The sequence below is a fragment of the Scyliorhinus torazame genome, chromosome 1, assembly GCF_047496885.1.
Source record: "Scyliorhinus torazame isolate Kashiwa2021f chromosome 1, sScyTor2.1, whole genome shotgun sequence".
NCBI lineage: Eukaryota > Metazoa > Chordata > Chondrichthyes > Carcharhiniformes > Scyliorhinidae > Scyliorhinus > Scyliorhinus torazame.
Genome location: NC_092707.1, coordinates 393,488,713 through 393,505,266, shown reverse-complemented (window position 1 = coordinate 393,505,266; position 16,554 = coordinate 393,488,713). Strand labels below are relative to the sequence as shown.

General features: G+C 50.5%; 1 protein-coding gene across 4 annotated transcripts in view; it reads right to left on the bottom strand.

Annotated features, from left to right (window-relative positions):
- wdr27 (WD repeat domain 27) overlaps positions 1-16,554 on the bottom strand; it is a 775,220-nt gene that overhangs the window by 592,044 nt on the left and 166,622 nt on the right. Inside the window, exon 22 of one of the 4 annotated variants that reach the window (XM_072513119.1) lies at positions 8,840-10,793. The exons of 1 other annotated variant lie outside the window; for it this stretch is intronic. In XM_072513119.1, coding sequence (XP_072369220.1) covers positions 10,377-10,793 — 417 coding nt within the window. In that variant the 3' untranslated portion in view covers positions 8,840-10,376. Of the gene's footprint in view, positions 1-8,839; positions 10,794-16,554 lie in introns of those variants that run through there. 2 more of the 4 variants (XM_072513118.1, XM_072513116.1) reach the window with 2 other exon arrangements.

Sequence of the window (16,554 nt, the reverse complement as noted above, 5' to 3'; positions counted from 1 at the left end):
ACCCCCCTACCCTACGGCCAAGTGCGACCCGCAGGCGCGGCCATTTTGCCCCCCGGACACCACGCTGGACGGGTGGGCGCCGCCATTTTGTCCCTCGCCGCCGTCATCTTCTTCATCCCCGGACACCATGTGTGACCCATGGGTGACGCCATCTTGGATGGGGCCCCAGGCCCCCAGCACAGCCGACTACATGCTGCCTGACCAGAACTGTCCATTGCTTCAGCTGGCCTCGGTAACTCTGGACCTGAGTCGGCCCCGGACGAAAGCTACAACGACGATCTCCATCAACGGCCACGAGACGCCGTGCCTGATTGACTCTGAGAGCACGGAAAGCTTTGTTCACCCTGACACGCGCTGTTCTCTTGTCACCCATCCCGTAAATCAAAGGATCTCCCTGGCCTCCGGGTCACACTTGGTGGAGATAAAGGGGTTCTGCCTAGCGAACCTCACTGTCCAAGGCAGGGAATTCCACAATTTCCGCCTGTACGTCCTGCCGCACCTCTGCGCGGCTACCCTCCTTGGGCTGGATTTCCAGTGCCATTTGCAAAGCCTGACTTTTAAATTCGGCGGCCCTATACCCCACCTTACTGTCTGCGGCCTCGCGACCCTTAAGGTCAACCTGCCTTCCCTGTTTGCGAACTTCACCCCAGATTGCAAACCCGTCGCCACCAGGAGCAGACGGTACAGTGCCCAGGACCGGACCTTTGTCAGGTAGGAGGTCCAGAGGCTGCTGAGGGAAGGAGTCATCAAAGTGAGCAACAGTCCCTGGCGAGCTCAAGTAGTGATGGTAAAGATCGGGGAGAAACATAGGATGGTCATTGACTACAGTCAGACCATCAACAGGTTTACGCAGCTGGATGCGTACCCTCTCCCCCGTATAGCCGACCTGGTGAACAGGATCGCACAATACAAGGTTTTCTCCACGGTGGATCTCAAGTCCGCCTACCACCAGCTACCCCTCCGTAATAGTGACCGCCAGTACACTGCTTTTGAAGCAGACGGGCGGCTCTATCACTTTTGAAGGGTTCCCTTCGGTGTCACGAACGGGGTCTCGGTCTTCCAGCGAGAGATGGACCGAATGGTTGACCGGTACGGCTTACGCGCAACGTTCCCGTATCTGGATAACGTCACCATCTGCGGCCATGACCAGCAGAACCACAACACCAACCTCCACAAATTTCTTCAGACCGCGAAAATCCTTAACCTGACATACAATAAAGATAAATGCGTGTTTAGCACCGACCGTCTAGCCATTCTAGGCTACATAGTGCGAAATGGAGTTATAGGCCCCGACCCTGAGCGCATGCGCCCCCTCATGGAGTTCCCTCTCACTCACTGCTCCAAGGCCCTAAAGCGCTGCCTCTGTTTATAGAACATAGAACGATACAGCGCAGTACAGGCCCTTCGGCCCACGATTTTGCACCGAAACAAAAGCCATCTAACCTACACTATGCCATTATCATCCATATGTTTATCCAATAAACTTTTAAATGCCCTCAATGTTGGCGAGTTCACTACTGTAGCAGGTAGGGCATTCCACGGCCTCACTACTCTTTGCGTAAAGAACCTACCTCTGACCTCTGTCCTATATCTATTACCCCTCTGTTTAAAGCTATGTCCCCTCGTGCCAGAAATTTCCATCCGCGGGAGAAGGCTCTCACTGTCCACCCTATCTAACCCCCTTTGGGGGCCGAGCCCCAACCTGAAGGAGCTAGGCCCGCGCCGGACGAATTTCCGCCCCGCCAGCAGGAGGAAAATGCCTTTGGTGCCCCGCCATCTGGCGCGGAAATTACATCTCCGGGCGACGCTATTTTCTTCAGCTATTATGCACAGTGGGTCCCCAATTACGCAGATAAAGCCCGATGCCTGATCCAGTCCACAACCTTCCCCCTGTCGATGGAGGCCCGCCAGGCCTTCAGCCGCATCAAAGCAGACATTGCAAAAGCCATGATGCGCGCCATCGACGAGTCCCTCCCCTTCCAGGTTGAGAGCGATGCGTCCGACGTAGCTCTGGCGGCCACCCTCAATCAAGCCGACAGGCCTGTGGCTTTCTTCTCCCGTACTCTCCATGCTTCCGAAATTCGCCACTCCTCGGTCGAAAAGGAGGCCCAGGCCATGGTGGAAGCTGTGCGACACTGGAGGCATTACCTGGCCGGCAGGAGATTCACTCTCCTCACGGACCAACGGTCGGTTGCCTTCATGTTCGATAATGCACAGCGGGGCAAGATTAAGAACGACAAGATGGCAGCACGGTAGCACACGTGGCTAGCACTGTGGCTTCACAGCGCCAGGGTCCCACGTTCGATTCCCGGCTTGGGTCACTGTCTGTGTGGAGTCTGCACGTTCTCCCCGTGTCTGCGTGGGTTTCCTCCGGGTGCTCCGGTTTCCTCCCACTGTCCAAAGACGTGCAGGTTAGGTGGATTGGCCATACTAAATTGCCCTTAGTATCCAAAAAGGTTAGGAGGGATTATTGGGTTATGGGGATAGGGTGGAAGTGAGGGCTTAAGTGGGTCGGTGCAGACTCGATGGGCCGAATGGCCTCCTTCTGCACTGTATGTTCTATTTATCTATTTATTTATTTAAGATCTTGCGGTGGAGGATAGAACTCTCCACCTACAATTATGCGATCTTGTACCGTCCGGGGAAGCTGAACGGGCCTCCTGATGCCCTGTCCCGCGGCACATGTGCCACCACACAAGTGGACCGCCTCCGATCCCTCCACGAGGACCTCTGCCACGCGGGGGTCACTCGTTTTTTTCATTTTATCACGACCTGCAACCTGCCCTACTCCATCGAGGAGGTCAGGACAGTCACCAGGGACTGCCAAATCTGCGCGGTGTGCAAACCGCACTTCTACCGGCCAGAGAGGGTGCACCTGATAAAGGCTTCCTGTCCCTTTGAACGCCTCAGCATGGATTTCAAAGACCCCCTCCCCTCCACCGACCGCAACACATACTTCCTGAACGTGATTGACGAGTACTCCCGGTTCCCATTCGCCATCCCCTGCCCAGACATGACCACAACCACCGTCATGAAGGCCCTCCAGGGTATCTTTACACTGTTCGGTTTCCCCGCATACATTCACAGTGATAGGGGGTCCTCCTTTATGAGTGACGAACTGCGTCAATTCCTGCTCAGCAAGGGCATCGCCTCGAGCAGGACAACAAGTTACAACCCCCGGGGAAGCGGGCAGGTAGAAAGGGAGAACGGAACGGTCTGGAAGACCGTCCTGCTGGCCCTACGGTCCAGAAATCTCCCAGTCTCCCGCTGGCAGGAAGTCCTCCGGTGGCTCTCCACTCCATCGGGTCACTGCACTGTACAAACACGAATCAGACACCTCACGAACGTCTCCTTGTTTTCCCCAGGAAGTCCTCCTCCGGGACCTCGCTCCCAACCTGGCTAGCGACACCCGGACCCATCCTGCTTCGGAAGCACGTGCGGGCGCACAAGTCGGACCCGTTGGTCGAGAGGGTCCACCTGCTGCACAGCAACCCCCAGTGCGCCTACGTAGCGTTCCCTGACGGCCGCCAAGACACGGTTTCCCTTTGGGACCTGGCGCCCCCCATCCTCCCCACAGCACCTAACCGGAGGGTCAGTACTCCCGCTGCTCCTACCTGGGCCCGAACACACACCGACGCCCCCTACAGGCGCCTTCCTCCCAGTCCACCTTTTGCCCCAACAACGCCGCCTAGGGGTAACAAAGCTGCCTGGGAGGACGACCTCATGCTCCCGGAGTCGCAACCTCCGGGACTCCCATCAGGATCACGCCGAAGCCCAGACGCTCCAGAAGGACGACAAGGCCACCCGATCGACTGATTGCTGCACGATGAACACTTTGTTATTACCCTCGACATCACGGTACCTCCATACCTGATCATACCATGCGAAAGGCGACTATTAACGCTGAGCCATCACCCCGCCGGGCTCTTTTTTTAACAGGGGGTGAATGTGGTAGTACCAGGTATTGCGGTACCTAAGGTGGATGACCATTGGTTAGACCCAGGAGTCTACCATTGGCTGATGTACATAGCTCCACCCTGAGAGGCGGAGTATAAGAACCGATGCCGTCCCAGCAGCCTTCACTTTCTGTATCAAAGCTGCTGGGGAAGAGTTCTAGCAGATTAAAGCCTTCAGTTATGGAATCACTTCATCTAGAGTGTAATTGATTGCACATCAGTGCGTGATTGGGCCGGGGCTTCCCTGCGAGAGTGGTGGTGGGGGAGCCGGGAACCCTCCCGTAGTACATTCGGGCGCTGGGGGGGGGGTCAGGCTGCCCAGTCTACAAGACAGGTTATGTGCAGTCTCGGCTGTACGTTCCCCACTGAGGCCCCTTATGCAACTTTCGGGTTGTGGACTCACGTGTTTCTCGGCCTTGTGAGCGCTGCAAAACACGCGAGTAAACGCACTCGCTATGGGACGTTGTTCCCAATTAATTGAATCGCGCCCGCTAACTCTGTTTCACTCTCCATAGAGGCAGACCTGCTGAGTATTTCCAACATTTTTGGTTTTTCTTTCAGCATTGTCAGTACTTTGTCTAAAAGCAAAATACTACCTATGCTGGAACTCTGAAATAGAAACAGAAAGTGCTGGGCACCTGCTGTCAGCAGGTCTGGCAGCATCTATGGAGAGAGAAATAAAATTCACGTTTCAAGTCTGTATAACTTTTCTTCAGAGCTAAAGAGAGGGAGGAATGTGATGGATTATATACTGCAGAAGAGGAGGTGGAGCAGCAGGAGCAGAGTAGAAGGTCAGTGGTTGGTGGGAGCGAGGGCAGATTTCAACAAAGATGTGTAGATCACTAGACAGAAGAAGTGTGAATGGCAGTGTGAAGGGCTATAGAAGGTGCTGATAGTGGCATAATGGTAAGATAGCAGAATGTGTTAACAGGAGAACAAAGGTCAGTGCTCGCTGGAAGCAAAACGTAAGAACAAGTGACTGGTGACCCAGTGGCGGAGCGAGAGTTAGAACATAGAACATAACAGCGCAGTACAGGCCCTTCAGCCCTCGGTGTTGCGCCGACCTGTGAAACCACTATAAAGCCCATCTACACTATTCCCTTATTGTCCATATGTCTATCCAGTGACCATTTGAATGCCCTGAGTGTTGGCGAGTCCACTACTGTTGCAGGCAGGGTATTCCACGCCCTTACTACACTCTGAGTAAAGAACCAACCTCTGACATCTGTCTTATATCTATCTCCCCTCAATTTAAAGCTATGTTCCCTCGTGCTAGACATCACCATCCGAGGAAAAAGGCTCTCACTGTCCACTCTATCCAATCCTCTGATCATCTTGTATGCTTCAATTAAGTCACCTCTTAACCTTCTTCTCTCGAATGAAAACAGCCTTTCCAAGATTTTGCCCACAACAGAAGGAAGATTCACTGGTCTATAGTTAACTGGGTTGTCTCTACTCCCCTTCTTGAACAAGGGGACAACATTTGCTATCCTCCAGTCTTCTGGCACTATTCCTGTAGACAGAGATGACTTAAAGATCAAAGCCAAAGGCTCAGCAATCTCCTCCCTAGTGTCCCAGAGAATCCTAGGATAAATCCCATCCGGCCCAGGGGACTTATCTATTTTCACACTTTCCAGAATTGCTAACACCTCCTCCTTATGAACCTCAAGCCCTTCTAGTCTAGTAGCCTGAATCTCAGTATTCTCCTCGACAACATTGTCTTTTTCCTGTGTGAATACTGACAAAAAATATTCATTTAGCACCTCTCCTATCTCCTCGGACTCCAAGCACAACTTCACACTACTGTCCTTGACTGGCCCTACTCTTACCCTAGTCATTCATTTATTCCTGACATATCTATAGAAAGCTTTAAGGTTATCCTTGATCCTACCTGCCAAAGACTTCTCATGTTCCCTCCTGGCTCTTCTTAGCTCTCTCTTTAGGTCCATCCTAGCTAACTTGTAACTCTTGAGTGCCCTAACTGAACCTTCATGTCTCATCTTTACATAAGCCTCCTTCTTCCTCTTCACAAGTGTTTCAACTGCTTTAGTAAACCACAGTTCCCTTGCTCGACCACTTCGTCCCTGCCTGACAGGTACATACTTATCAAGGACACGCAGTAGCTGTTCCTTGAACAAGCTCTACATTTCCATTGTGCCCATCCCCTGCAGTTTTCCTCTCCATCCGATGCATCCTAAGTCTTGCCTCATCGCATCATAATCGTCTTTCCCCCAGATATAACTCTTGCCCTGCGGTATATACCTATCCCTTTCCATCACTAAAGTAAACGTAATCGAATTGTGGTCACTATCACCAAAGTGCTCACCTACCTCCAAATCTAACACCTCTCCTGGTTCATTACCCAATACCAAATCCAATATGGCCTCGCCTCTCGTTGGCCTATCTACAAACTGTGTCAGGAAACCCTCCTGCACACATTGGACAAAAACGGACCCATCGAAAGTACTCGAACTATAGCGTTTCCAGTCAATATTTGGAAAGTTAAAGTCCCCCATAACAACTACCCTGTTGCTTTCGCTCCTATCCAGAATCATCTTTGCAATCCTTTCCTCTACATCTCTGGAACTTTTCGGAGGCCTATAGAAAACCCCTAACAGGGTGACCTCTCCTTTCCTGTTTCTAACCTCAGCCCATACTACCTCAGTAGATGAGTCCTCATCAAAAGTCCTTTCTGCCACCGTAATACTGTCCTTGACTAACAATGCCACCCTCTTTTACCACCTTCCCTGAGCTTACTGAAATATCTAAACCCTGGCACCTGCAACAACCATTCCTGTCCCTGCTCTATCCATGTCTCCAAAATGGCCACAACATCGAAGTCCCAGGTACCAACCCATGCCGCAAGTTCACCCACCTTATTCCGGATGCTCCTGGCATTGAAGAAGACACACTTTAAACCATCTTCCTGCCTGCCGGTACACTCCTGCAACTTTGAAACCTTACTCATGACCTCACGACTCTCAATCTCCTCTACAGTGGAGCTACAATTCAGGTTCCCAAGCCCCTGCTGAACGAGTTTAAACCCTCCCGAAGAGCATTAGCAAATTTCCCCCCCAGGATATTGGTACCCCTCTGGTCCAGGTGTAGACCATCCCGTTTGTAGAGGTCCCACTGACCCCAGAATGAGCCCCAATTATCCACAAATCTGAAACCCTCCCTCCTGCACCATCCCTGTAGCCACGTGTTCAACTCCTCTCTCTCCCTATTCCTCGTCTCGCTAGCACGTGGCACGGGTAACAACCCAGAGATAATAACTCTGTTTGTCCTAGATCTAAGTTTCCACCCAAGCTCCCTGAATTCCTGCCTTACATCCCTATCCCTTTTCCTACCTATGTCGTTGGTACCTATGTGGACCACGACTTGGGGCTGCTCCCCCTCCCCCTTAAGGATCCCGAAAACACGATCCGAGACATCACGCACCCTGGCACCTGGGAGGCAACACACCAACCGTGAGTCTCTCTCGTTCCCACAGAATCTCCTATCTATCCCCCTAACTATGGAGTCTCCAATGACTAATGCTCTACTCCTCTTTCCCCTTCCCTTCTGAGCAACAGGGACAGACTCTGTGCCAGAGACCTGTACCCCATGGCTTACCCCTGGCAAGTCCCCCCCCCCCCAAACAGTATCCAAAACGGTATACTTGTTACTAAGGGGAACGACACCAGGGGATCCCTGAACTGACTGCTTCCTCCCAGCCCCTCTCACCATCACCCATCTATCTTTATTCTTCGGAGTAACTACATCCCTGAAGCTTCTATCTATGACCACCTTTGCCTCCCGAATGATCCTAAGTTCATCCAGCTCCAGTTCCCTAACGCGGTTTCTGAGGAGCTGGAGATGGGTGCACTTCCCACAGATGAAATCAGCAGCGACACTGACGGCGCCCCTCACCTCAAACATTCTGCAGGAGGAACATTGCACTACCTTCCCTGCCATCCCTGCCAAAAGAAAAAGAAAGAGCTTACCTGTTATTCACTCCCCTTCTCAGCAAACACTCACTCAGCAATCTTTGCGCCCCGCACGATAACACCCGAGGGAAAATAAAAGAAAAACTACTTACCAGTTACCAGCCAATCTCTTACCTGCAGGCTGTGACTTCACGGTTTGTGTTGGAACAAAAAATGTTTGGGATTAAAAGGAGGGGGGGGGGGGTCAAGATGGAAGAGAAATATCACAGTCTAAAGTTGTTGAATTAATTGTTGAGTCACGTGGGTTATAATGCGCCGAAATTGAAGAATTTTGGGGAGGGGCCTAAAATAGTAATTCTTCCAATTTGCATTGTCAGTGGGCCTAATTAGCATGCGCATACTGTAATCACTGGGCCTACAACTTAACATTTTGTGAGAATTTACGAAGATTTGTAACTAGATTACAAGTTGGATTCTCCAGCCCCTCAGCTGTATGTTTCTTGGCGGCACACCATTCGCGAGCAGCAGGGTTCTCTACTCCCACTGTCCATCAAGGAGATTACCCATTGAAGCTACCCTGCTTCACTGGGAAACCCCTGGCAGGCATGCGTTGCCGGCGGGAACAGAGAATTCCGGCATAGATTTTGACTTTGGTGCTGAAATAATGATATGGCTATGACGCTTTTTTTATACATATATATTATAATAATAGTAATAACCGCCTATTGTCACAAGTAGGCTTCAATGAAGTTACTGTGAAAAGCCCCTAGTTGCCATATTCCGGCGCCTGTTTGGGGAGGCCGGTACAGGAATTGAGCACGCGCTGCTGCCTTGTTTTATATAACATATATATAAATAAAAGTCATAACTAAATTAATCCACCACCCACTGCCAGCAGTGGAATTCACGATGTGGCGGAAAATCTCGCGCTGGGCAAAAAAACAACAATCCCGTTTCGATGCTCTGGTCCTCAACTGGCAGCGGCATCGAGGTTTATGCCTCATGCCGGCGGGAGGATGCAAGTCGGTCATTTGAACTAATTTGCATCCATTTAGAAGGCTGGACACCAGATTCTCCACGCCTCCGTGATGCTCTGGCCCTCTTGGCCGGGATTCACGCGGCGTGAATTTGTGCAAGTATTTGCCAACATGGCCCTGATACAGTGTTTTACATAGGTGCCCCAAAAATTCCATCGGAGGGCCCCACTGTCGCAAAACCTATTCACCTCACCCCGCATATTAGAGATCGCCCATCAGTCACCCCTGCCTGGAAGCTGATGAGTAGTCCAGTGTTGCTCTTTCTAGCTTTAGTCTATTTGCACACCGCTTAGTAAGGATTAAAACAACGGTCATTTATTATATACAACAAGCAATATTAATACCCTAATACTACTATTTATATAATAAACCTATCACTACTGGCCAATACTTAACTTAGGAAGAGCCCACCAGGTCAGGGAAACGAATGGCTTGTCCAATCAAATCTGGCCCGCGGGATTCAAAAGGCTAATACAGGTCGGTGGCTAGATGTCTATACCGGATAGCGATCGTTGGATTCAAACTTACACTTGCAGGTGGCTGGTCTTGCGAAGGTCTCGAGCCGGCGAAGATGAGAGAGAGAGCGATCTGAACTTGGACCTTCACTTTTATAGGGCACAGGGGCTTCCCGCCTCCCGGGGCGGCCCTTGACCCTGAGTCCCAAGTGATTGGATTCTGTCCCCAATCTCTGGGGTCGATGTGTCCAATGGTGAGGCGATTCCTCGATCGGGGGGTGGTCGCTCACCTGTCTTTGTTTCGGCCACTGCAGGCGCCGACAGGTCTGGCCCGGTATTCAATTGCTAATATGTTGCAATTGTTCCCGGGGATAGCCGATTTAACTGTGGATGTCTGAGTAGATTAGGTGTAAACCGTCCTGAATGCAACTGCGGATACCTGGGTTGATGGTCTGTTGATAGCCCTGAGTATCGATCTGGGCTACGTTCCCAGAGCTGAATATGCAAACCTGTCTGCAGCTGCCTGCTTGTGTCTTCTTGGCTGCTTTTCCCAGCAGTCTTTCGGGTTAGCCGTTTTAAACTGGGTTTTGGCCAGATTAATCGGAACGCAGCCATTTTACATGGCTACATTCCCGCCTTGTGATCCTAACGGGAAGCGTGAAGGATCACATAAATTTTGTCCTCTTCGTTTCCCGACTGGGGGCGCACCTCCCACATGGCCACTACTCTGACCCTAGCTATGCACAAAAATTTACCTAAACAATTCTTGAGGGCGCTATGTCAGGCAGTGGCATGTGTCTGGAAAAAAATAAACTGGGAACCTCTAATTTTACCTAAACAATTCTTCAAACTTACAGTCTTATCTCTCTATACAATGACAATTACAACATTTAATATATTCTTTCCTGGCTTGGCAGTCAAGCTCAGGATCATACATTTCCACACATTCTCTTTTTTTATTTACAGGAAAAAACAAACCGCCGGTGCATGTTTTATTATTCATATGTCGCGGGGGTCTGGGGTCTGGTCATAGCTGAATATCGGGGATTGGATCCGATAGACCGGGGTTCGAGCGCGGTATGCTCTCCTTTTCCACTTGCGGAGGCGCATGGTCTGTACTGCACAACTGAGTATAGCCAATGCCAACAGTGCCTCAATGATGTACGATAGGGAGTACCAAGTTATGAACTTGGCACACCAGGATAATGCAGGGTGGTTGGTGACTGAGCCCTCGGTACTACGGGGCACTGAAGCGTTAACGGCAGGGGGGTTTGGAGTAATGGGGTCCGCGTTCCCGCGCAACAAAAAGTCCATAACAAGCATGTTGAGCACGAAGAAAGGAGTCCTCATGGCTGTCTTCTTTCTTTCCTTTTCCTGTTTTTGCTGGTTTTCTCCGGACTTGGAGCTTCTGGAGTTCTGTAAGACAAGCGTAGTGTGTGTAAATACTTCGGTTTAATGTCTGGTGTGTTAGTGTGTCTGTCCTTCTTGGGGCCAATTAAACCCTTATAATTGGTCACAGTATGTGACTCTCCCCCCATTTTTTTTTTTCAAAACAAATGTTTGGACAGGGCACACTTCCCAATGGTGGACCAGTGCTAACTTTATCATCCAAATGCTCTAGGATGTAAATAGCATGTGGCAGCAACCCAAAGGTTGCCTGAATAAAATAAAACGGTTTTTGAAAGAAAAGTTCGAATGAGGTGCGTGTGGGCCGCGACGGGTACGATTTGGGTGGAGTCCCCGGGTAGGACGGCTACCAATACCGTATCTTCCCTACCCGAGCGTTTCTGACCAACGGGGGGGTCCCCAGGCAGGGCGGGTCTCATGCCGTTTCTCCACTGCCTGAGCGACCAAAGAACGGACAAAAATGTAGTCATCATGGTGGGGCTACTGTTCTGATTCTACCATCAAATCAGAAGAGTAGCTACGATCGGGCGTCTGGTCTGGTGATCAGGTATCAGCTGAAAAGCTAGTTCCTCTGAATGGGCGTCTGGTCTCGGTGGGTGTCTGAGGCAAGTCCTCAGAGGTATCGGCCGAATGGGCATGTGGCCGTGGTGGGGGTCAGTGGGAAAGTTAAAAAGTTCAGGTGAATGGGTGTGGGGCGGTGAGAAAATTCTCCTGTAGGACGAACAACATTTAACAGACAGACAGACAACATAAAACATTCTGCAGGTTCCATCAGAAAGGACAACACTTTTCACCAAGTGTCTCCTTTAAATCATCATGTGGACAGCTCAGTTCTCGGGAGCTACGGGCTCTGCCTTTTTCTTATCGAGAGTGCCTGTCGGTTGGGCACTCTGTGGTTTCTTCGGGCCATTGCATTCCCGAGCAAAATGTCCCAATTGGCCGCAATTGTAGCACTCTTGCGGTTTGGCTGGGGGGCTGTTCTTTCCCTCGTTTACCCAGGCGGGGTTGTGGAGAGTGGTTCTTACTGCCTGCACGTCTGCGGCGGCTTGGTTTTCCTCGGGTGTTCTAGTGGCTGCTTTACCGTGAGCCGCTTGTTCACAAACGCGGGACAATCTCTTGACCACCCACTTCTCATTATGAGCCTCCTCCGAGGGGTCATAATTGCTACAGGCATTCTGTCCTGCTTCCGTGGCATGGGAGATAAGGGTGCGGGCCCACTTGGCCATATTGTCTGGGGACAAATGGGCACGATCTACGTTGCCGAAAACAGCTTCAAAGTGAATCCACAAGCGTCCTGCGAACGCTGTGGGGTGTTCAGACTTTTTCTGTCTGCATTTATTCAGACCGTCTACGGGGTCGCCCCGGTTGTACCCGATTGCGTCCAGGATCGCGGTATGCATTTCTGCAAGGGTGCCTCCTCCTACATTCTGTGGGTCGGGAAGGGCTGCTGCGACCGATGGGTCTAAGCAGAGGACCGTGAGCTTTACCTGCTCTTTCTCATCCAGGCCGTACATGGTCGCCTGGTGTTTGACGGTGGCAAAGAAATGGTGTGGGTCTGAAGCGGGGAGGAACGGTGTGATTTTGGCACACGCGTCCCGTAATTGGGTCACTGTGAGGGGGGTGGAATATAAGACCTCCGCCGCGTCTGCTGTGGTGGTGCGGTGGGTGGTTACAGGGTTCATGGGAGCCTGTATTATCTGTTGTGTGGGGGTGCTTTCCTCCTTTGGGGTTTTCCCTGCGCACATGCTCCCTGAACATATCTCTGCGCTGTCTCTTGCAATTCTTCCCAATCAGGGCCGTCTTCCTGGTCTAAACTTTCCCCAAAGGTTTCTTGAAATCCCTTTTGGACAGAAAGCAGTGCTTTCAAGTCTGCAACCTGCTTTCGGCACTTTGCATGGTCTAAAGTACTCTGCCTTTGTTCCGTTGTTGTGGCGTGGAGCGCTCTCAAGGCTGCCTTGAGATCACTGCATTGTTTCTGGAGCTTCTCTAACTGGTTTTCTGTTTCTTTCTTTACCAGGACTGCACGCTGCAGGTCCTGATAAGCCTTCTCATATTGTGACTGGAAACTACTCAAGTACGCCAGACAAGATTGGTGACCCCGTTTGGAGTCAGCCACCTCTTGGTCCTTTGCTGCTAATTTCCCTTTCAATTCCAGGTTCTCTTTCTCAATTTCGCATATATCGGTTTTACTTATCCGATGTATGCCTTCTATTTCCTTGCGGAGCGTCCTGACGACCTCCTCTGTGCCTCGCAATTGTGCCAGACAGGACACAATTGCCATCGGCTTGCACGCTTTTACTAAACTCTTTCTGTGAATCTCACTCAGGTTCTCCCACCAAGTATGCCCATACTTCCAGGACCTGAGTCGTCGTTATTGCAGAAATCCTTCCACACGGGCCATCCTTTGCCCTGCAGAATTTTGCGGATTTCCACCTCCCACACGGGACACTGTCCCGCTCCTACGCTGCTGACTGGTGCGACAGCAAAATCTTCGGGGTTCATGAGGCGCTGCATCGCTTGCATTGCCTGCATGGCTCTCTCTTATCTGCTCGTTACGTTCGAATTTGGAACAGGGGGCCAAGGTGGTGTGGTAGATGCGGGTGCGGCTTGCGCTATTTCCGAAATACCAACTGCCGATAGTTTTGACGCAACGAAAAATCTATCAGTTTTGCCTTATAACCATGTTAGTTACGCATGCATATACACACTTCCGAATTGTGAATTATTAACCAGAACCGCATGAACACTTGTGGTTTTTTTTTGTTTGCTTCCGATTGGATTCTAATTCAAAATGTTGGGGTTCTCCCGGAGTGGTTTTCCACTTCAAAGTCGGGTCCCGGCGGAGTCGCCAATTATGTTGCTCTTTCTAGCTTTAGTCTATTTGCTCTGTTTAGGTCACCTTTGCTCATGAGTCGCCAGGTATCTTTATGATACCGCCACGTGGTTCAAGTTCAGGTTATGATTAATAACACAGCACACCGCTTAGTAAGGATTAAAACAACGGTCATTTATTATATACAAGCAATATTAATACCCTAATACTACTATTTATATAATAAACCTATCACTACTGGCCAATATTTAACTGAGGAAGAGCTCACCAGGTCAGGGAAACGAATGGCTTGTCCAATCAAATCTGGCCTGCGGGATTCAAAAGGCTGCTACAGGTCGGTGGCTAGATGTCTCTACCGGATAGCGATCGTTGGATTCAAACTTACACTTGCCAGTGGCTGGTCTTGCGAAGGTCTCGAGCAGGTGAAGATGAGAGAGAGAGCGATCTGAACTTGGACCTTCACTTTGGGCCCAGGGGCTTCCCGCCTCCCGGGGCGGCCCTTGACCCTGAGTTCCAAGTGATTGGATTCTGTCCCCAATCTCTGGGGTCGATGTGTCCAATGGTGAGGCGATTCCTCGATCGGGGGGTGGTCGCTCACCTGTCTTTGTTTCGGCCACTGCAGGCGCCGACAGGTCTGGCCCGGTATTCAATTGCTAATATGTTGCAATTGTTCCCGGGGATAGCCGATTTAACTGTGGATGTCTGAGTAGATTGGCTGCAAACAGTCCTGAATGCAACTGTGAATACCTGGGTTGATGGGCTGTTGATAGCCCTGAGTATCGATCTAGGCTACGTTCCCAGAGCTGAATATGCAAACCTGTCTGCAGCTGCCTGCTTGTGTCTTCTTGGCTGCTTTTCCCAGCAGTCTTTCGGGTTAGCCGTTTTAAACTGGGTTTTGGCCAGATTAATCGGAACGCAGCCATTTTACATGGCTACACCAGGCAGAACAGTGAAAAATCACTGCTTTTTCACTTCCCTGTCCCTTACACCTGCTGCCTCAAATAGATGTGCAGAAAGCAGCAGCTGTTACTTCACAAAAAGCCAAAACACATTAGGCTTTAAACTCCCACAGATCCTTTGCTCTGAAAGGCGTCTGTTCACTTTCAAAAAGAAATGGATTTAGTAGGCTGTAAATGACAGGGAATGACCCCCCGATCGAGGAATCGCCTCACCATTGGACACATCGACCCCAGAGATTGGGGACAGAATCCAATCACTTGGGACTCAGGGTCAAGGGCCGCCCCGGGAGGCGGGAAGCCCCTGTGCCCTATAAAAGTGAAGGTCCAAGTTCAGATCGCTCTCTCTCTCATCTTCGCCGGCTCGAGACCTTCGCAAGACCAGCCACCGGCAAGTGTAAGTTTGAATCCAACGGGTTGCTGCCACATGCTATTTACATCCTAGAGCATTTGGATGATAAAGTTAGCACTGGTCCACCATTGGGAAGTGTGCCCTGTCCAAACATTTGTTTTGAAAAAAAAAAAATGGGGGGAGAGTCACATACTGTGACCAATTATAAGGGTTTAATTGGCCCCAAGTAGGACAGACACACTAACACACCAGATATTAAACCGAAGTATTTACACACACTACGCTTGTCTTACAGAACTCCAGAAGCTCCAAGTCCGGAGAAAACCAGCAAAAACAGGAAAAGGAAAGAAAGAAGACAGCCATGAGGACTCCTTTCTTCGTGCTCAACATGCTTGTTATGGACTTTTTGTTGCGCGGGAACGCGGACCCCATTACTCCAAACCCCCCTGCCGTTAACGCTTCAGTGCCCCGTAGTACCGAGGGCTCAGTTACCAACCACGCTGCATTATCCTGGTGTGCCAAGTTCATAACTTGGTACTCCCTATCGTACATCATTGAGGCACTGTTGGCATTGGCTATACTCAGTTGTGGAGTACAGACCATGCGCCTCCGCAAGTGGAAAAGGAGAGCATACCGCGCTCGAACCTCGGTCTATCGGATCCAATCCCCGATATTCGGCTACAACCAGACCCCAGACCCCCGCGACATATGAACAATAAAACATGCACCGGCGGTTTGTTTTTTCCTGTAAATAAAAAAAGAGAATGTGTGGAAATGTATGATCCTGAGCTTGACTGCCAAGCCAGGAAAGAATATATTAAATGTTGTAATTGTCATTGTATAGAGAGATAAGACTGTAAGTTTGAAGAATTGTTTAGGTAAAATTAGAGGTTCCCAGTTTATTTTTTTCCAGACACATGCCACTGCCTGACATAGCGCCCTCAAGAATTGTTTAGGTAAATTTTTGTGCATAGCTAGGGTCAGAGGAGTGGCCATGTGGGAGGTGCGCCCCCAGTCGGGAAACGAAGAGGACAAAATTTATGTGATCCTTCACGCTTCGCGTTAGGATCACAAGGCGGGAATGTAGCCATGTAAAATGGCTGCGCTCCGATTAATCTGGCCAAAACCCAGTTTAAAACGGCTAACCCGAAAGACTGCTGGGAAAAGCAGCCAAGAAGACACAAGCAGGCAGCTGCAGACAGGTTTGCATATTCAGCTCTGGGAACGTAGCCCAGATCGATACTCAGGGCAATCAACAGCCCATCAACCCAGGTATCCGCAGTTGCATTCAGGACTGTTTACACCTAATCTACTCAGACATCCACAGTTAAATCGGCTATCCCCGGGAACAATTGCAACATATTAGCAATTGAATACCGGGCCAGACCTGTCGGCGCCTGCAGTGGCCGAAACAAAGACAGGTGAGCGACCACCCCCCGATCGAGGAATCGCCTCACCATTGGACACATCGACCCCAGAGATTGGGGACAGAATCCAATCACTTGGGACTCAGGGTCAAGGGCCGCCCGGGGAGGCGGGAAGCCCCTGGGCCCTATAAAAGTGAAGGTCCAATATCTGGATTGATATCTGGATTGGTTATTTCCATTTCCCTTCATGCTTGAATGCATC